The sequence below is a fragment of the Mustela nivalis genome, assembly GCF_964662115.1.
Source record: "Mustela nivalis genome assembly, chromosome: 7".
Taxonomy (NCBI): domain Eukaryota; kingdom Metazoa; phylum Chordata; class Mammalia; order Carnivora; family Mustelidae; genus Mustela; species Mustela nivalis.
In genome coordinates this window covers 89395074-89416587 of record NC_139026.1, presented here as the reverse complement: position 1 = coordinate 89416587, position 21514 = coordinate 89395074, and the positions used below count along the sequence as shown (strand labels likewise).

General features: G+C 46.3%; 1 protein-coding gene across 6 annotated transcripts in view; it reads right to left on the bottom strand.

Annotated features, from left to right (window-relative positions):
- SCN8A (sodium voltage-gated channel alpha subunit 8) overlaps window positions 1-21514 on the bottom strand; it is a 181270-nt gene that overhangs the window by 14642 nt on the left and 145114 nt on the right. For 5 of the 6 annotated variants that reach the window (XM_082741346.1, XM_082741347.1, XM_082741349.1 and 2 more), the window contains exons 17-23: window positions 18611-19081; window positions 17974-18091; window positions 17282-17436; window positions 13821-13994; window positions 8395-8517; window positions 2238-2522; window positions 297-350 (exon numbers count right to left, since the gene is read on the bottom strand). In XM_082741346.1, the coding sequence (XP_082597472.1) occupies window positions 297-350; window positions 2238-2522; window positions 8395-8517; window positions 13821-13994; window positions 17282-17436; window positions 17974-18091; window positions 18611-19081 (1380 nt within the window). The remainder of the gene's footprint in view (window positions 1-296; window positions 351-2237; window positions 2523-8394; window positions 8518-13820; window positions 13995-17281; window positions 17437-17973; window positions 18092-18610; window positions 19082-21514) is intronic. The other variant, XM_082741348.1, reaches the window with a different exon arrangement.

The following is a 21514-nucleotide window of genomic DNA, read 5'->3' as shown; positions in this document are numbered from 1 at the left end:
ATGGAGAGTGGAGACTTTGGTGGAGACTATGCAAATGACGAGGCCAGGGGTAGGGGACATAGGGCAGCTAGGAGCCACTCTTGGGTCAGCCGAAGAAGAGATGGCTCCTCTGGGGCCAGGTCAAAACCAACAGCCTGATCATCCCGAGCTGGTGTAAAAACATGATGACTGAGAGGAGGAAGCTGACCTATAATCAATCAAACCAGCAATACGTGTCCTAACCCGTTCTTTCGCTGCCATGCTGCTTGCTTTCTAGCCTTCTCTCAAGGTTGTGGTTTTGCCAGGTGTATCCTTACCTTTCGGGAATCTACAGCTGCATACATGATGTCCATCCAGCCTTTGAAGGTTGCCTGGCAAACAGAGTCAGTCATTAGACTGTGCCTGTTGGGGGCAGGGGGTGGGAGTCTAGGCAGGGGTCACAGAGGCCAGGCTCAGGTTGGTTGTGAACACAGGACTGAGTTTGGGTGCAGTCTCATTTGGACCTAGAATTTTCTGTTAGTTAACACAGGTCCCAAGGGGGCTTTGTCTAAGTCCCTGGAAATAACATCAAAGTTTGGCAGAGAAACATGTTGACAATGGTAGCTGGATCAATACTTTCATAAAAGATCTTTAAAACGGGCCCGAGAAGGTTGCCCAATGCTCGGGCAAACTTGTATTTATGAACGAGTGCCAGGAATCTACTGAGGCTACCGAGAACATAACCGACCACCCACGAGTCATTTTTTACCATGGTGTTAAATAAGCTATGGGGGTCTGAAAATTTCTAAGTTGCAGTTAAAAAAAAAAACAAAACCAAAAACACAAGGCCACAAGGCCACAAGGCCAGAACTTTCCCCATCCTAGGATTGCCTACAGTAATGGCAATCCTGCCTTCATCCCAGACAGCCCTTCCTAACTGCACTGTCTTTCCATCTACTAAACCTCTGATTTTGGAAACAAATAGTGGTTAGCAATTCAGTGTTCTCTGTTTTCTTTTTGTCCCATTTGTTTTATTTATTCAACCAGATTCAAAGTTTTTTTAGGGCACGGGTGGTTCTTTATATGTCAGGTGGCCCTAGTAGTGCCAACCACAGAACCTTGTGTGCAAGGTGGGAACTCTGTGAATACAGTGTCTAACTGGCTGATTGACGTGTATTGGTCTCCTGGAGGTGCTCCAAATCAGATTTAATTTGCGGGTCCCATTTCTCCAACTGGGATAAAACAACAAAAGACTCTGGAGTAGGATAAAACTCATTCTATCAACTTTGTCATCTACTAGCTAACAGTGCTAGCTAACAGTAAGTGCTTACTATCTATAAGGTCAAGTTGAGAGCTTCACCTGCATTATGGCATTCAATCCTCCCTGGGACTATATGATGCAGGCACGGTTGTATTAGTAACAAAAATACATATAGCAAAATACCATTAATCAAGCACTGCTGTGTGCCAGGCATTGTTCTAAGAAATTTTAAAAAATTATTAGGGCTCCTCTTAGCAACAGTGCAAAGTATTATCACCAACATTTAACAGATGAAGAAACAGACGTGGGGAAGTTGAGTCATTTGTCCAAGGTTACATATGCAATAAACACCGCAGTACGGCTCAAACCTACATCTGTCTGACTCCAAAGCCTTAGAGCTTTCATTGCATCCTACTGTCTTGTCAAACATTCCAAAAAATTGGTGAGAGTCAAAGACAAAACTAGACATGATGGTATGCTACATAATTAAAATAAATCCTTTCTTAATGTGACAAGTTAATTTGAGAACTTTCTCTGGGTTGGGCTGACATGAGTGGCAGCATCCTAGCACTGCCATATTGTTCTCTTTAGTTAACTTAGTGTGGCTGTTATATAGGATTATTCTGCTAAATCAGAATTCCCATTCTGTTGGTGTGGTTGGTGTCTATGCACTTACCTTCTTCTCCCCACCCCCGTTCTCTTTAAATACATACTTTGCCCTGGAGAGAGACGGTGATCTCTCTGCAACTTTTTTACACTGCAAGAATCAATTTGTTGCTGAGCAGAACTCTGTCCTGAGCATTGGGAGAGATTCCCCCCACCCCCCCTTGAGTGAGGTCTTGGAGAATTCAGGAATTCTCAGGAAAGGTGTCTCCCTGGAACTGGATTGGGAAAGGACATTGTTCTCTGTGGCCCATGAGGAGTAACCCTGATTCTGGAGATAGGAATGAGAAGGAACCAAATGTGATTTCGCCAGCTGTCGGAATTCCCCAGGACTGGCAAAAACGGCAACACTTACCACTTGAAGAAGTGCCAGGTACCCTGCACCAACGTTGTCAAAGTTGATCTTCACATTCTTCCACCTGATTTCTGTGTTGTTCCCCTCCATGAGCTTTTCGCACTCAGTTTTATTGTTGACATCTTCAATTTCAAATCGGATTTCAGAGGTCTCATTAAAGCAGTAGTGGTACTTCCCCGCAAACAGGTTAACTCCCATGATGCTGAAAATCAGCCAGAAGATGAGACACACCAGCAGCACATTCATGATGGAGGGGATGGCGCCCACCAAGGCATTCACCACCACCTGCATTGGAAGGGGGAGGTTGCTGAGTGTTGGAAGTACGGGCAAGCATAGTCTTTTGATTTCCAGGAGGGGAATGATACTGCGTGGCTTGTTTTGACTATAAAAACATTATGCCCCCTTTGGAATTACAGTAGCTGGATGGATCCACAAGTAGGACCAGCATTTTCTCAATCTCTAAAGAATATTTTGAGGAATACTAGTAAATTCCTTAATATTTATTTCATCTAACACGAATTTCCCTGCCCCAGTTGACCTAGGTCTTCTCCCCGCCAGGCTCCAACCTGGGACTGAAAAAATTATTTAGTTTTGTCTCCCTCCTTGCCAGCTCATAAAACATAACCCCCGTGGGGGAAATCTGATTTCAAGCTCACCAGTTGCCTATCAACAGACATTCCCCCCTCTGCAAAACAAGGTAGGATTGTTCAAAATCACAGAGAACTACCCTTTGGGGTTAGCAGGGAATCAGTCAATGGTACACAAAGTCTCTTTTATGCAAGGCCAGTTATCTTATTTCAGGCAATAGCTGAGCATGCATATTTTGCAGGCTCAAGAGAAAAAAAAAAAAGCTATATTCCCTCTACCAAACAGAATAAAATAAAATCTGAACAGACGTATTTTTCACTCAAGGTTCATTATTCTTCTTCAGCCTTTTTTTTTTTTTTTTCCCCTCTCTTCTGACTTTGTAGGCTTCTGAATGTAAGAGTTGTCCCCGTTTGGCTAATGCTGACTGATGTCAATCCAGGGCTGGACTCTACTCTTCACAATGTATTAGGAATAGGAATGCCGTATGTTTTCTGGAAAGTTCTGGGTTATATCACTGGTCTTGAAACCCCCAAACCGGCATATTGTTAAAAATCACTGACTGTAGGTAAGCTTGGGAATGGGAAAAAAAAAAAAAAAGCAAAGGGAAAAATTCAGGAATCAAACTTTCTGGGTTGTTTTTAATTTCAATTTTGATTCACACTATAGGTGAGAGTAGCTAGATAACACTTCTACTGTGGCGGCGATTTTCCGTAGAGGAGTTCAAAGGGCTTACAAAAATAGCATTTGGGGACGCGGTGGCAGGGTCGGCACAGAAAATGAGGCTGGTGTTCATTCTGCCCTGATCCTCACTTGCTGTTGTCTTAAGTGGGACTGCTAAGGCCCAGAAAGGTAACCCTATAACGTGGGAAGACTGTGTCTTCCTTTCTCTAATATCCTAGGAAAATTAACATGGAGTTAAAAATAAAAACCATGGGTATAAATGCAGCTTTCTAATGTTTTGTTAGAGGAGGTGAGAAGTATCACCATGCTGCGGCATCAGTTTTTCAGTGCGGAGAAGAGGCAGGACACACACACTGCCAATATGCATAGCGTCAAAAGGGCCCACAGGGCTGTGCTGTGGGACGAACGCCAGGGGGCGGCTCTGGGCTCTGTTTGAGCCCGACTTGGGCTTGCGTTTTCCTTATCTTCTGTTCTGGCCTTACACTGCAATATCACTGGCGGGAAAACGGGGTTGAGAAGAGCTGTTCTGTCCTATATAGAGAAGGCAATGATATTCTGCGAAGGAGTCATTCTTTAGATTAAAATATTAGTTTTGTGTTTCCCCAATTTATATATGAAGGCCTTTAGATTGAGAGGTAGTTATTTCTTAATTCTTAGACCAAGAAATCTCTTCTAGATTTAATAGCTGTCTTCGGTGTAAATGATTATCCTTCAACTGTTCATTACTTTGATGGAGGAAAGCCGGAATACCTGAAATCTGGAAAATCCTCCATGTTATTTTGGAGAATGATTAATTGATTGATTGATTGATTGACTGATGTTACCAAATGTGTCCAGTGATCAGATTTGAATTTTACCTCCTCATTCTATAGTTGCTCACCCTTTGGTGGAGCACCAGAAAGCAATGAAATGTGCAAAAGAACAGGCAAAAGGAGGATGATCCACAAATGGAATAATCATTTCTCTGACGATAAGAGAGTAGATTACCAAGATTCAAAAGATCAAGTCTATGTGACAGTATTTTGCAGCAGAGCTTAGGGGAGAGATCATGACCTTCTATTAGACCATCTAAGTGTGCAATGGGGAAGCAGGCCCCAAAAGATCTGAAACCTAGAAATGTTTCTTTTTATCTCAGTTCAGTTCCTCCTCTGGGAACTCTTCTGATTATTTTAGTCCAGTATAACCTGTCCTGGATAGGGTTACATGTTACAGTTGAATATGGGGTAATATTTATAGCAGGGAAGAATAATTAGCTAATTAACTAAGTGACCTCTTCCTACTTTTATACGTGTAGAGCTGATCGAAAGAATCAATACATGAAAGTACTCACAGGCCTTGTTCTCTGATATGTAGAACATGAAAATCCAATGTCCTTATATGATGTAAATGCACTTCTGATTAATTATAATCAAAGAAAAACTTCTTAGCTTAGCTTTATGAATAGAACAGTAAACAGCTCATGAAATTTACTAATAATTCTTCCTGGCTGTAGATACTAGTTAATAATGTGAAAATTGTGAAACAGTGAAAATTGTTTAACTGTGCTCCATATATAATCATCATTGGGCTGACATTCTCAGCAACCAAAGGGCAAAAAACCGTGCTTTCTTGAACTCTCACACCATAGGTAGTGCAAATGGTAATTCAAGTTTCCACAGGCAATCACTTCATGAATTAGTCCCTAATAACTCTCAAGTTATTCTACATTGCTTTTAGTTATGATAAAATTCATTGTTCAAAATTAGGTATAGAAATATTACTCAAAGCTTGGGTCTAGCAATCTACAAAATTATTTTTTTCAATGGACATTTATACTTAATGATTGCTTCAAATCACTTAGCTGATGGAAAAATTCCAATGGATATGAATTCTTAGAGCATTGTCTTCTCATAAGGTCTAGAACACTACTGTTCATTAAATGCTATAAAATCTGTCAAATAGCTTTTAATATCTGGCAGAGGGAACATGGCTTTAATGGACAACTATGTACTGACAATCAACAAAAAGGCATGCATGTTTCATAGCATTATATACCCTCAAAAATTTAAAAGCACAGCGAAATCTTTAAATGAAGATTACTATGGAGGAGAGAAAAGCAAAGAACTACATTAAGTGTTCCTTTGCCAATAATTGCATGAGTGCTTCAATTTTCCAGTGTTTGGTTTGAAGAAGGAGAGGAAGAACGGAAGTCAGTGTCCCAGGACAGGCTAGGGCTGGATGTTCCCTCCCAAACAGAGGTCTGAGCCTACCACTGGAGCAGCACAGTGACAGTCGAGCCTGCCTGCATTGATGGTCTTCAGTTTGTGAAGGGTTCCTAGCTAGTGTTTTTCTAAGGGTAAGTGCTGGGTGTTGGTGTACATAAGAATCCAAACCACAAAATGGAAAACATATGGCCCCAGAGAAAAGTAACCTTGAAATAAAATGTATGTACCTAATGCTGTTTATCGCTGGGAAGCTGACTGTTAGCTCAGGCGGATTCAATCTTTCCTTCCAGCAGCTACGCTTTCAGGGAGGGGCTGGGAAGCGGCTGCACAGGGTCCTTAGCCCTCTCCTCTGCCCAGCCAGGAGCGGTCAGTGCTGTCAGCTGACCAGAGACGACCAAACCAAGGGCCACTCCTCTACCAGACCTTCCCTTCCTGAACACTCATTGTTCCAAATCCTGGCTTTTGGTTCAAACTGGTTTTCCCTTATGTTATTTTTGTTGGAAAAAACCTCGAGGTAGAGGTTTCACTTCCTCATGCTTTTTCAAGGAAAAGTTTATGCCTCTCTGCTCTGATCACCTCTTCTGGGCCTCTGGGTCCCTGAGCTACTTGCAGGTTGGCAACCAGAAGTTTTGGGGAATGGAATTGGTGAGCCCAAGGGAAGGTGGGGAAAGGGGGTAGGGCTGGAGGGAAGAGGTGTGGCCACCCTAAGGGCCTGAGTCCAGGGGAGGCAAATAACCCCGGCATGAACAAATCAGCCCCGGCTGGTTACCAAGGACGACTTCCACCACGGGCAGGGACTGGCAGTAACAAGACTCTCGGTGGAGAAATGTAGAGCAAGTGTCAGCTGGGCGTTTTTTCTTGGGCTTTCTTCAGGTACTACCAGTCTGGCTTTAGGAGGTTTGGGATCACCCCCGAGGGGTGGGGAGGAGCACAGGCTATGGACAACTATGGAGGTGGCTACAGTGTGCCCAGTACTGTCTCCACCAGCCTTCTTTTACTCCTCAGCTTCAGTCACCAACATAGGTGATCAATGCTCTAAACAGAACTGATAGGATTTAGGAAAAAAGTTTCACTACCCCTTTCTGAAAAAGGGAGAGCACGGTAATCCCATGCCTAATGACTGAGAGCGCAGAGTCGTCCGTGGGATACTCTCTCTCCTTCAGTCTAGCTTGTGCCTTACAGTGACCTCCCTGCACTTATTCCAACATCTCTCTGATCTCTGGGAGAAAGAGTTAGACTCCCAAGTTTTGCTTTGTTTTTTTAAATTGAAAGCAGTCTGTGCTGCCGTGGACCTGACTTTCCTGCAGACGGTTTCACGCGGGTTGCAGAAAGCTGATATGCAGTAAACCGAACCGTGACTGTGCTACAGCAGAGATGCAACTGGTGGCGAAAAGCATTTGTCTCAAGAAACTAACAAAACACAATTCCCAAGGTGCAGTGAAGTTTTCACCTTCCTGTCCAACTGGGGGTTGTTTGTGGAACAGTGCCCAGGGACCACAGATGAGGAATGGATGAAGCAGCACTGTCCTGGTACCTAGTTCCTCCACTCAGTCTTGCTTCCTGGGGGCCACTGTAACCATTTAATTTTCATTCCTACATTCTGATGTTTGCACATTTAAAAACGTATCCTCGGTTTGCTCTCCTGCATGTATTCAACATCTGAATGGAAATGAGTTTTCTTGGTCTCGTTAAGTATAACAGACCTCTCTGTTACCACGGGACAACTATTACCACTAAAAGACAGTTGCCCACTTGATTTTAGGAAATTGACTTTTTATTTAGCATGTGTGTGTGTGCACATGCACATGCACACACATGCACATTTTTTTTTTTTAAACCAACAGAGACAGCAAAAGGGCACCAAAAGAGGGAGCCTTGTGTTTCTAAGTTGGCAGGGTGACAGCACCTTGCCCTGTTTGGATCTGGGTGGAGTATCACCAAAGCAGGAATAGCAGGTGTCAGGAAATTTCAGAACTAGTGGAGAAGTCATCTGGCGTCATACCTGATTGTTATTTTGCGGTGTCAGGATAGGGGACCATATAGCGTGGGCAGAGGGGTAGGGGGTGAGGAGGAAAGCTTTGCTATCAGACAGAGGCTGCCAGTCCTTATGGGACTGGGCTGAGAACAACAAGGTGCAATAAGAGGAATCAGAATAGAAAGAAAAGCATTTCTTTTCCCAGGGCCATGCCAAATTCTGCTCCGTTCCCAATTCCAGGCCTGCCGTCATGTCTTCTAGCCCCTTTTCTGCTGCGTTCTCAGTGACGGCACGGCCACAGCCCCCACCTGGCCGATACCCTACCCGGCACTAGCCCTGCCTGCGGTCTCTGCTTTTCAGTGGGGCCGCGGGTTACAATTCCCCTTCTTTGCACCTGGTGATTCTCCCTATTAAATCAACAGCCCAGAAAGCCGCCCCGAGTGCTACAGGTAAGCCAGGCCAAATGAGAATAGCCAGCGTTAACATGTTCTGCGATGGCACGCTGTTGGGGCGGGGCCCATATTAATGTGATGAGGCAGCTTGATGCGATCCCCTCGCACGGGGCAGGTGCGGGGAGAGAGTGGAGGATCAAATCAGCAGCTGCATCACAGATCGTGTCTGAATGATCTTCCCACCGTGTGATCAGTTCTAGCATGCGTAAACAGTTTCCATCGGCATGCAGAAGGATCAGCTGCTCTTAGTATCTTACCCTCATCCCTTCAAATCGTGATAAGGCTCTTAAGGGTCTCAAAGCTCTTAGGGTCCTAAGGGACTTTATGGCACCTAGTTCCGAGTAGCCCAGGGCATTAGCTATAAGGCTGACTAAAGAGACCTACACGGAAACAGAAGAGAAAAACAAAAACAAAAAAGGAAACAAAACAAAACAAAGAAAAACAAGAAAAGAGGTTCCAGAGTGTTAGAATAAAGCCCCTAGCACTGATTACACAGATTGGGCCCCCCAGGGAGAGAGAGAGTGGGTAACACCAGCTGCCTACTTCAACTTGGACTCAAACGACCTGAAAGGAAAGGAGGTTGAGAGGCAGAAGAAAAAACACAAGGGGGAGGAGAAAATCGAGAGGAGGCGGTAGAACATACATAAGGTTGGCAAAGGGAAGAGGCTGAAGGGAGAGGGGGAATGAGGACGTTCCAGTGGAAGGAGAGGAGCCTGAACAGATGACAAAAACCTTACCCTCGCCCTTTACAGCCTCTGCAGCTCCCAGAAGTTGCCATTAAATTAAGCCAGACAAATTTAATGGTACCTATGGAAAAGAATACAGATAAATACACACACTCCACACAAGCCGCCCCCTCCTCAGCTCATTCACCATGGATTTCCAACAGGGACAAGCTCTCTTGCTCCTGGTTGACAAGAAACCATTTGCCGGAGAACGTGATGAGTTACTACGTCAACAAAGGAAATGTATCCAGTAAGCGCCACAGCTGGCTTTGCCGTTCCCAAGAAGGCAAGAACCAAAGGAAGCAATTTCTAGACAGTTTTGGCTCCACGAGAACTCCCTTAAGCAAGTCTTCCGTCTCTCACTTTCAACTATAATAATCCTTCCGTCTCTGAACTACAACCAGACGCCTTCATAAGAACTTGGGTGGGCCTGAAAACTGAACCTGTACTTCTCCTTATCAACCCCATTCTTTCTCTCCAGAAACAGCTCAGAATGAACTGGCCTCAGGTCTGTTCTTTCCTGGACCACCTACTCTCATCGTTAGAAAAACAGCTGGAAGGATAAACTTAGAGCGATTTTAAAAATTGTAGTCACAGATAAGGACACTGAGCCCCCTACACAAGACTTTGCCGGGCATCACACTGGCAGTTCTGGAGCCAGAAATAGAGACCCTGGAAGCTCCTGGTTTCCAGGCCAGAGCTCCTTCTTCCACAGAGAGGTCACATCCCCGACTGGCAGGTAGAACGACAATATCCCAAGAGACGGTTATCGGTATCAGAACAATCCGGAGTTGACTGTATCACCCTGCTGGGGAGAAGCCTGAAGGTCTCCAGGCCTGGAGTCATGATGGTTAAATGCCTTCCTGCTCTTCCAGAGCCAAACTCACTTTGTCCTACCAGAGCTCTCAGAGCAGTTCCCATGTGGTCCCTTAACACCGGATGCCAACTATATCTGGGGCTGCCTGGGCCTGACCTGAGAGGCCTGACTGGAGTTCCCACCAAGGGAACTACCTTTAGCCAATCAAATCCTGGTAGTTTGGGCTCTGGGTTTCTTGGAGCAGTCTTTCCCGTGTACGGCACCACAAATTCTGGGATAGGCTAGGATACTCCCATAGGTCATTCTTAAGTTCCCTCTACTAGAAAGTGATGGTTACAGATCTGCTTGGCCTACATTGATATTTTAAAGCAAATTTAGAGGAGAAAAATGGAAACAATCTACAACTCAGTTTCATTTGCTGTTTTTTATCTCTAGCTGAGGGCTTTAACTCTTTGAGTCTCTGTCTCAGAACTGTACGAAACATTTTAAAAAATAAGTTCTTTTCTTTTTATAATGAAGCAGGAGGACTGGCAGGAGGCAGAAGTGGAATGTCTGTGACCTAGTGAGAGAAAGGGATGAGCATGCTCAAGGATTTCAATTTTTTTTCAAGGATTTCAATTTTTAAAAGGGGTGCATGGACTCAAAATCCATCAGTGAAGATATCTTCCCTAGAGTCCTAGGCAGTCTTCCTAGATCTGGAATTAAAGCCTGCCCGATTTACTCCTGTTCTTTGAGGGGTACATGCTTCAGAGTTCATTTTTTGTCTAAAACAAGGGTCTCAAAAGCTTTCTGTGGAAACAGTAGCACCAACCAATCATTTCCCCTCCATTTATCATTCTCAGTAAGACTCTAGATGGAGGTGTGTTTTGCCTATGATTGCCAAGTGCAGTCAACTCTTAACCCCAAATAATCTACAATTGCCAGATTCTTGGTGAGACCTTAATAGGCATATCTGAAGGTGAGCTTTCCCATCTTCACCAAGTGCCTGAGATCAAATACCCCTGAGTCAAGCTTACCCTGAGAAACTATGCCAGGTAAAGACGGCCAAACACTAAGCTTTGCGGGGCGATGGCATGCACAATAGGCCCCGCACGTGGCAGGGACACTCCAGCTCTTCAGGGCAGTGGGTTAGTCTGATTACAAAGAGGCCTGGGGTGGGAAGAAGGATGAAGGTGCAGATGCTGCTCCCTGGCTTGGCTCTAAATGGTGCTGAGATACCATGCTGCTCAGCTGATCAATCTAGCCAAGATCTCCCAAGACAGGGTCAGCAAGGAGCCTATGTGGGCTAGTCCTTATCAGCTGAGGGCGCTCTGATAATCCTGAGTCCCCATGCTAAACCTTCACCGGAGGTAACCAGCTCATTGCTGAAAGTATACTTCAAGGAAAGAATCAAACCTGGAAAAAAGAAAGGAGTTGAGGGGAAGTAAAAATTCAGGGTATCAATGGCTACAGGAATAGAGAAAAAAGGGAGACACTAGGTGACTTTTTCCAAATGATGTGAACATTTTCAAATGGAGAATGTTTGTCATAGTCTGAATTCAGGATGTGTGGTCTCTGAAAGTTCCCGTCTCTGGAACTGATATGCTGGTTAACCTCTTGATATAAGGGGATAAATTTCCCTGGGGGAAAGTTGACAAAACTCTTCTACAGGACAAGGTCTCCACTGCAGCCAAGGACCTGAGCAAAATGAAACATTGTCTCTGTTTGGGAATTACATGGCTTGTAACCAAAGAGAATTAACCTTGGAGGTTGTCGGGATTATCCACGTGATTGTTAAAAAGTCTTCTTAGCAGCTTTAAGGGATAACACAGAGGAAGGAGAATCCATTAGGGAAACAAACATGGTGACGAATAACAGATTCAGACATCTAGTAACTGGGGAATGAGATAGAAAGAAGAGCTTCTCTCAGAGGTGGAGCTAGAGTGGGACCTAAAATTTACACCCACTGGATGTTCTAGAATGCCAAGGGCACATGACAGCAAAAAACTCGGATGGTTCCAGCTGTGCAGGTGCATGTGAGCCTTCTTCCCCATTCACAACTCAGGAGTGGCTGGCGGTGCAGTCAAGGGACGGACTGGGGCCTCTTCCCCCTTAGCCCATGCTGCTTTATACAGTGATTGTTTGCATACATGTCTCAGCCTTGCAGGCCCTTAGAGAGAAGTGTCCCCGTCTTCTACTCTCTGTATCCCCCACAACTCCTGGCAGGAGCTTGGCACGTTGTGGGTGCTCAGTAAACATCTGATACTAAATGCACTGTTGTGTCCAAGAGAAGCCAGTGAATGGGAGGGTCCCAGGAGAGCCCTGTTCCCAGAATGCTGGAGCCAGGCCCAGCAAGGGTGGAGCCAACCCCAAGGAGTCTTGCAAACTGGTGTGAGTGCCTAAGGAGCTGGGGCCATGCCTGCATGCCCCTCGTGGCTCACTGCAGCTTCGGGGATAGCTCTACACACAGAATGGTGTTTGATTTCTATTTGTTGACTAATAACCGGTACTGAGGAGTTCTGAGGAACCACTGTCAGGACCCATGGCAATGTAAGAATCCAGCAATGCCCTCAAGCTGAGGAGGTTATGGATAAATGCTTGCTCTGTGTCAGTCTCATATTTTCTGTTTCTCTGCCACCTAGTATAAAAGGGAACGAAAATGTTTGCTAAATAAATGCTAATGTGCACAACCCTCAATGCTTTTATCAGCTTATTTGGGTACCAGGGGGTCCTGTTCTGTGAAAGAGAGCGGGCTCAGTGTCCCTTTATTCTCTGGGCCATACCCCAAGCCCACTCCTTCATTCTTAGAGCTCGAGCCGTGCTCGCTTCGGCAGCACATATATCTTAGAGCTCGAGCCTTCCATCTGTGGGAGGTGGAGCCCTTCCATCAGAAGGCACTAGTGGCAGCTGCTGACAGGAGTGCTGAAATCTGCCAGGACGGCCTCCGGTTGCCGCCCTCTGGGGCAGTACCTGTTTGGCTCACTTTAAGGGCAGGGGATGACTTCCTCACCTCATCTGGGCATCTCCCTAAAGGCCGGGTTTCTGAAAAGGGAATGCAAATAGGAGCAGAGTGACATCCCCTGGAAGGAGTCATTAACCGTGGAAGTCAGAAGTCACAGACATTTACAGGAACAGGAATGTGTTCTAGAGCAGAGATCACTGGTGCGGAGTGCTGGGCTCCCATTATCTGACAGAGGCGTCCATGCTGTTCCATTCCGGATCCTAGAGGCATGCTCTAGATGGTTTACTATACGGCTGAGGAAACCTGCATTCTATATGTACCCAACCAGCCTCCAAACACTCCGCTTGCTTGGCACTTAGCACTCAGCTCAGCAGGAAGTGAATTCTCCACTGGCCCTGGTCCTGAAATTCCCATTCACCCTTTATTTCGAATGCTGATTTGGCTAGAAGAAAAGAGCTTTAGTGATTACACAGAATAAGAAGCATTCATCACAGTTAGAAAAGCCAACAAGGAACAAGGGCTTGTGGGGTGAGAAATGATCAGAGAAGATGCAGCTCCACCCTGAAAAATAAGACAGTAGGTGATGGCCGGCAAGCCTTGGAAATGGTCTTGGTACCTGGAGGAGAAAAGGATTCTCTTGTGATCACCACTGTGGAAATGGCAGTGTATGGGAAGGGGCGTGGATTTCAGTGTGAACACCACCGCTTCTGGACAGGCGGACTCGTTCAGAGGAGTCTGGTGCGAAGCCTTGAGATGATGGAAGTATCCATAGGAATGGTCAGCAGAGAGAGCTTTACCGAGATCCCCCCCACACCTGTACCCCTCCTCATCCTCACCCCTCCCCTGGCACCAGAAAGAGGGCACCCTGCTGGCACAGGGCAAGAACTGTTTGTTCCCAGCCTAATAACAAGGGGTGTTGGCACCAACGATTCCACTTCCCGCTCCTAATCTCTGACTCTTCCAAGCCAAACCACCAGAGCCCAGAGCTGGTTGGTTAACCCTGGGGCTGATGGAGGGACTTCAGAGTTACCTCGCCTGAAGTTAAGCTCTGAGTGCTCTGACAGGAGCTTTTCCCCAAACTACACCTAGATCTTGTCCGACATCCTGGGTGCCCAGGCAACTCTGGCCATTAGAGGAAGGAACATCCCTGCTTTTGTTTCCCTATGAGAAGGGGTGGGAAGTAGAAAGCAGGACACGTACAGCCACAATGAGGAAGTCCAGCCAGCACCAGGCATTGGTGAAGAACTTGACGAAGCCGTAGGCTGTCCACTTGAGCAACATCTCCAGGATGAAGATGTAGGTGAAGACTTTGTCGGCGTATTCCAGGATGGTACGGATGGTCTTTCTCTGCTCGATGTAAATGTCCTCGAAGGCCTGGAAGAGAAGCAGTGGCTGCCCAAGGTGCCTGAAGGGAGGCAAGCAGCTTGGGAAGGCCCCCACCCCTCGGCAGCTCCTCCCCCTGCGGCTGGCCTATGCTGGGCTTCCTGTCTCTCTCATCCCCCCACCCCCCGCCACAAGTGGCTTCTTAAAAAATGTTTTACTGAGATACAATCCACAGCATATGATGCCGCTATTTCAAGTGTACAGTTCGAAAGCTTTCAGTACATTTGGACTTGTATATCCATCACACGATCAAGTTTAGAGTGTCTCCATCCACCCCCAAAAGAAACCCCACACCTTCTAGCTGCCACCTTCTGGCCTCCTTGCATCCCACGAGTTCCAGGCAACCACTGCTATTTCCTCTCTTCCAATCTGCCCATTCTGGACATTTCATATAAAGGCAATCAGACGATACGTGGTCCCTGGTGACTGGCTTCTCTCCCTGAGCACAGAGGTTTCCAAGTTCATCCATGCTGCAGCCCGCATCACTGTTGTGTTTCTCTTGACCGATGAAGAAGACTCCAATGTGGTTGCTGTATGGCAGTCTGTCTACCTTCCTCACTGACGGACACTTGTGTGCCTACTTTCTGGCTATTGTGAATGGCGCTGCTACGGATATTCCTGCATCTGTTTTATGTGGACATGTCTTCCTTTCTCTGGGGTATAATGTCTAGGAGGGGACCGGCCAGCTCACGTGGCGACTGTAGGCTCCAGATTTTGAGGCCCCGTCAACCAGCGCTCCAGCGTGGTGGCACCATTCTACATGTCCTCCGGCAGAGTCTGAGGGTTCTAGCTTCTCCGTGCTGACACTCTATATGCTTATATGATAAAAATCTTTTCTCCCTGCAGCCCCTGATGCCACAGATATGGGGGAGGGTCACAGGACTGGGAGACGCTCAGGTGAAGAAAATCTTAGTCCAACTTTCTCTCTCTGGAATTCCTGAATGAAGTGACTTCCTAACACGAAGGTAGAACATTCCCATGACTGGGGTGGAGGGCTGTGGAGGGAGAGCAGGAAGTCCTGCAACATGAGAGAAAACTACAGGGGGATCAAAAGTCCTGTGTCCTACAATGGGAGGTCCTGCTCTGGACTGTTCCAGAAGGAAGGACAGAATCGGGCTGCTGCAGATACACTTCCAACAAGGAGGCACATCACATACTCCAGTTCCATCACTGGGCAGCTGGGAGAGGTCATGGTCCATTGTTCTTCTCAGGGGTCTTTTGTACAAATAACCCCCCCTCTGCTCAGTGAACTACTCAACAGCTTCCATGTCAAGTTTCCCCTTACCTCTCTTTGCAGAGATTCATTCTGTCACCCAATACGTGTGAGATGCCTGACTGAGCTTTTGGTAACTGGCAGCTCTATCCACCACTCCCACCCAAAGTCCCTTCATATCCCCACTCTTGGCTTCTCTCAGACATTTTAGCTGTGGCTTCACTTCGCTTTTTTTTTTTTTTTTTTTTTTTAAAGAGAGAGCGTGAGCTGGGAGAGGGGGTGAGGGGCAGAAGGAGAGAGAATCTCGGGCAGACTCCTGCTGAGTCCAAAGCGGGGCTTGATCCCACAACACTGAGATTATGACCCGAGCTGAAATCAAGAGTCGGGCGCTTAACTGACTGAGCCAGCCAGGCACCCCTTCACTTTGCTCTTCTTAGGTCTCAATGCCTCCTAACTGCACAGGGTCTTCAAGTACCGAGCCAAGTGCCCCATTTTATTCATCTACAATAAAGAGAAACTATCAAAGGTGAGCAGCAAAGAAGGTTCAGAACTTCTGTTTCACTGCTGCTTTTCTGCTTTTCTTTTTTTCTGGCAATGAGAAAGAGAAGAGTCAGAAGATGAGGTGTGTTCCTTAATTCTGGGTTTCTGTTTACAAGATTGGAGGAAGAGTGATGATGATAGTCACAAAATACCTTTCTCCTGGCTCTGGCCTGAGTCTGGCCCTCCCTTTTCCCGTGGGCAGAGATCGTCCTGTTATACGGGGGCCTGCACAGCCCCTCAGCCAGCACTAAGGGAGGCCTATGGAGGCAGTAAAGGCCCAGGACAGGCAGGACAGTGTGACTAAGCCCTCTCCTCACCCAGATCCAGGCTGCCAAGCCATCTGGCCTCCTGCATTTGTCCTGCCACATGCCTGCATAATCCCCCCACCTCTGGCCCCCCACTCCCCACGGGCTCTTCTTTGCCACCTACTGCCTCCATTTTAGCTTCTCTTCTCTTCTTCTCCTACAGGATCTTTTTTTTTCTTTTTTAAAGATTTTATTTATTTACTTGACAGAGAGAGATCATAGGTAGGCAGAGAGGCAGACAGAGAGGGGGAAGCAGGCTTGCTGCTGAGCAGAGAGCCCAATGCAGGGCTTGATCCCAGGACCATGAGATCATGACCTGAGCAGGAGGCAGAGGCTTAACCCACTGAGCCACCCAGGCGCCCTTCCTACAGGATCTTTAACACTAAATTTAACATTCTCTTGCTATTTTCTGCACCCAAATTAGGCTTTGCTTCTATCCCTACATGAATGTGCCTGCCTTTTTTGAAAGCATTGCAAAATTCTGCATTCTTCAGCTTTCCCTTAACTCAAGCAAGGAGAATATGCCATGTCTCTAAGTGCCTACTATCCTCAAATCTATCCAACTGGGGAACAACTCCCTCACTCCTGACCCTGTCCAGGTCTCCTCAGTTATAAGCCAGCTAAAATAAAAGCAAAAGCCCAGATAATGAGCTCCCACAGGGGAGGAGCCTGCGTGTCCAGTGCCCCCTGAGCCTCACCGATCAATGAGAAGCACTTCCAACTCTGTGAATATGAACAGCCTTTACACCAGAGACCTGGCTCTTTAAGTATCTGCTAATGCCATGAGTTCTCCCAACCAGTCAGAGTGTGAGGGGAGATGGGGTAGGGGAAGCCAACCTCTCTCCCATCTGGGGCAAGTGAAAAGTAAAGAACAAGATATTTGGGATACTAGGTGAAAAAGGGAAGATCATTTGAGGAAGTTGCTTAGAACGGGGTAAACTAAACAGTGAAGATAATTTGTGCTCTCATCCTGATAGAAAGGGGGTCTTAGATGTGAGAGGTGTCATACTGAGTGTAAAGAAGATCAGGATGTGGATAAGTGGATTCTAATCCTAAAAGCTCAAAACATCAGGCCAAAGCACTCTGGCAGATCATCATGCTTGGGGCCACAGCCATCTGTGCTCTCAGAGGCACTGGGCTTGCGCCCCACCTGGACCCTCCCCCAGCTCCTACAAAGTCTTTCCCAGCCCATCCCTCCCCGTCCTCTCCCTGGGACTCACCAGGGCACCACTGCTGAGCAGAATCATGAAAATGATGAAGGTCTCAAACCAGTTGTGCTCCACAATGAGGAAACAGGTCTTCCTCAGGATCCACCAAGACTTGCCAAGCCCTTCTTCGATGTTGACCTGGCAGCACTTGAATCGCTGGACACAACCTGGCACCAGCGGGAGAGGCAGGTCAAAGCAGGAGCGGGCCCCACCCAGACATGACCCCTCCTCGGCCTCCTGACCCCAGCAGCCGCTGTCCCACCACACAGCCAGGAGCACAGGGGCTGAATCAGAAGGCCTGCCTCAGCCACGGAGGGTGCCAGGGCTAGGGCTACGCTGCAACACTACTGGGACAGGGCCCTCTGGAATTGGGAAGATGTCCTCTAAAGAGGCAGTGAGAGGGAGGAGAAAAGGGGAGTTAGGAGGCAGACACAGCCACAGCAAGCCACAACAGGCCTCGCTATTGGAAGTTTTGGGCTGATGCCAAGAGAAAACAGACAAAGAAATGTTTGTAAATAGAAACTCGCTCTAGGTAGGAACCAAACATGCGAAACAATATCAACTGGCTTCTAGAGGAGGAGGTGGGGAACAGAGCTCTTGAGGAAGGCCACGGAGCCCCCACGCAGAGCCAACCACTGGCTCCGGCAGAAATCTGCAAGCAGTGCCAGGGCCATGGCCCCTCCCCTGTCTTTGCCCCTTTGCACCTTCTGTGAAGCAGGCATCTGGGTCCAAGTACTCCTCGGGCTGCTCCACTGGGACTTCTTCTACTTCGGGTTTGATATCAATGGTGCTTCCTTCAGAGGAGCTAGTGTCATCCAGTTTCTAGAGTGGCAAAGAAAAGGGAGTTTAACCAACTCTGCGTGACACTTCCCCTCCACGCTCTACCTCGGACACTGATGAAGGACCAGACAGGACTCTCTGCAATTCTTACTACCAGCGCATCACCATCCGCTTGCAGAGGGGCAAACAATGACCAGAGGGCCCTCAAAACTTCTGTCGGGACTGCTCACAGATGAGGGGTCCACCTGAAATGGAAGGTGGCTATTGGTGGGTCTCAGCGCTGTGGCTCAGATGGATTACTGGCAGGGAAGTACTGGAGGGTTTGCTCCAGCCTCTGACTGAGATGAGCCGGCAGTGACGGAGACAGATCTAGGAACATCTCAGGAAACTAGGTCACCCAGAGGAGGTCTAGAATGACAATGGGTCTTAGGGTTGGATCTCAAACCTAGCTGGCTATTCCCCAAGCTCTCTACCCAGCCCACAGCTGAACCAGTCCCGGGAACTGCCAGGGCCACTTGTTCCCACACAGAATCAGGGCTGGGTTCTAGACTGGGACCTTACATCTTTGCTGCCTTCAGGATCCGACTCGCTGCTAACATCCTCTGTGTTGAGGTTCTCAAAATCAGACTCGCCTACAGCAATGGGCACCCGCACGGTCAAGTTGGGATTGTTGATGAAGGACATGTGGTCTTCGTCGATGATATACTTCTCCACGCTGCTGCCAATGCCACTGGTCGTGCCGTTGCCATTCTTCTGGAAGTCACCGTTCCGGTGGATGTCTGCACCAGTGTGGTTGGCAATGCAGTTGGCCTTCTTTTCATAGAGCTCATCCAGCGGCTTCACTTCATCGGCCTCACGCTGCTTAAAGTGGGCCTGCATGAAGGCATGCACTTTCACTTTGGCCCAGGCCACCCCCTTCTTGATCCGGATGACCGAGATTTGTAGGTTGTTCATTTCTCCATCGTCGTCCGTGGCTGCCAGATTGTCTGCACTGAAGGAGCTCAGAAGCAAGGCCAGAAAGAGGTTCAGCACCTGTACCAGTGGCATTAGGAGAAAGGAGAGTGAATGTAGACAGTATGACGTGAAGTCAGCCATTAAACTAGGATTAAAACTGGAAGCCCACAGATTCATGTGACAGGCACAAGAGTTTCTACTGTGTTTGGTTTGACAGTGCTCATGTCACTAAGTGGGCATTAAAAAATTTTTTTTTATTGAAGTATAATTAACATATAATGTTATATTAACTTCAGGTGTACAATACTCAATAATTTTACACATTGCTCAGTTCTCATCACAATAAGCATTCTCTTAATCCTCTTTATCTCTTCCACCCATCCTCCCCCTCTCCTCTGGTACACATCAGTTTGTTCTCCGTATTTAAGAGTCTGGGTTGTTGTTGTTTTGGGGTTTTTTTTTGGTCTCTTTTTTTCTTTGCTCATTTGTTTTGTTTCTTAAAGTCCACATGAGTGGAAACATGGTATTTGTCTTTCTCTGACTTATTTCACTTAGCATTATACCCCCTAGGTCCAGCCATGTTGTTGCCAATGGCAAGATTTCATTCTTTTTTATGGCTGAGTAATATTCCACTGTATACAGATACACCCATCTCTTTATCCATTTATCTATGGATGGATACTTGGTGTGGTCCATATCCTGGCTAGTATAAACAATGTTGCAATAAACATAGGGGTGCGTATGTCTTTCCTAATCAGTGTTTTTGTTTTCTTTGGGTAAACACCTGGTAACGGAATTACTGGATCATATAGTAGTTCTATTTTTAATTTTGGGGGGAACTTCCATATTGTTTTCTACCAAGTGGGAACTTTGTTTGGTTTTGGTTATAATATACGGTTAATATGTCTTTTCTTGGTTCTCTTATAGTTTTACAAACATATATATGTACCCCCAAATATATTGCTTTTCTTACAATCAGAAAAAGCAAAAACTGTATCCATTTTGGGAAAAAAATCTTCCCAAACAGAAAATAAAGATGGACACAGCTTATTGGGAGGATTTAAGAAGAAACAGATGCCATGTATTCACGGGCAGGGGAAGTGTTGGAAATCCACATGAAAAAAACAACTGAGCTTGGAGAGCCATGCTTTCCTACAACAAATCAAGAAAGTAGAACTGAAATACAGTTCATGTCATCTTAAGAATTAATTTCCTTTGTTTTCCTAACATTTATTAAATAAAGTAGTTTAACAAGACAGTGATTGTGACTGTTGTGTCCTGTTGTATATCTAAATGTCCAGCCAAGCTTTATTTAAATAAAGCCAGGCTTTATTTATTTATGTTTTAATAGTCTATTTTACCACATTGGACATTAAGATTAATTAATTTATTTTTATTAAGACTTACTTTACAAATTGGGAGAGGTGTTCACTTCTTGATTTACACCTGGCCCTTACTTTGTCACACTTCTGAAGAAGAGCAAGCGATACATTTTAGGTGGAGATCATAGTATGTGTAGAGTGGGGGGAATGGAAACAATAAATGCACTATATGTATGCAAATTATTTGGGCCATTTGTAGAATTATAAAGGAGTATGGTTGGTAAAATGAGGGTGAGTTGGAGGGGGCTTTGAAGGCCAGGCTGAGGAATTTGAATTTTATTTAACTGGATTCACTACTGGTCTTTGAGTAGAGGAATAACAGATGATAGAGATTTGAGAAAATCATTCCTACCAGCTACATACAGTTAGAGCTGTCGCTTGCATGAGTTAATAAGGGTCTGGACTAGGCTACTGTAATCTCAAACCTTAGCATGCCTGAAAATCTGGGGAGAGGTTGCATGAAAAAAATACATATTTCCTTGGCCTCACCTTTAAGGTTCTGATTCAGAAGATCTGGTCTAGGGCCCGGGACCGCCTGTTTTAATGAGTGAAAATTGGGTGGCTGTGATTTTCAGACCACACTTACAGAAATACTGGATAGGTTACAGGCATGGAAAGGATGGGGAAGATCTTAGAAATACTATTAATTAAGGTGTATGAAAGGCATCAGACTGTTTACTAGGAAGGGAGAGAAGAGAGTCAGAAAAGACTTCTAGTCACAGATTCCTAAAGACTAGGTGGGCAGAAGGACTGAGCAAAGGGAAACCTGGAAAGGTGTTACCAGAAGCAGAAGTAATGTCATGTGCTCAGGTATCTGTAGAGTAACGAGGAGAGGACGCAGAGACAAGTGAGAAGAGGAGGATGGAGAACGGATGGGAAGGCCAGGGCTGGGAAATGTGGATGCCACTATGTACCAGGAGGCAGAGCTGCTTTCACTGAAGAAGTGGGAAGTCTAGCGGGAGTAGGACAAGGGAAGGGTGATCAGAAATGGAGAAAGGAAGGGATTACAGAAACATCACAGTGTCCATTTTTACAGATCATAGGAAAGAATAGGGTGGCACGGCTGGTCCAGAGGCTGGTGAGCAGGAACCCCCTCCTGGCATGCTTCTCTGGCACAAAAAGGAGGAGA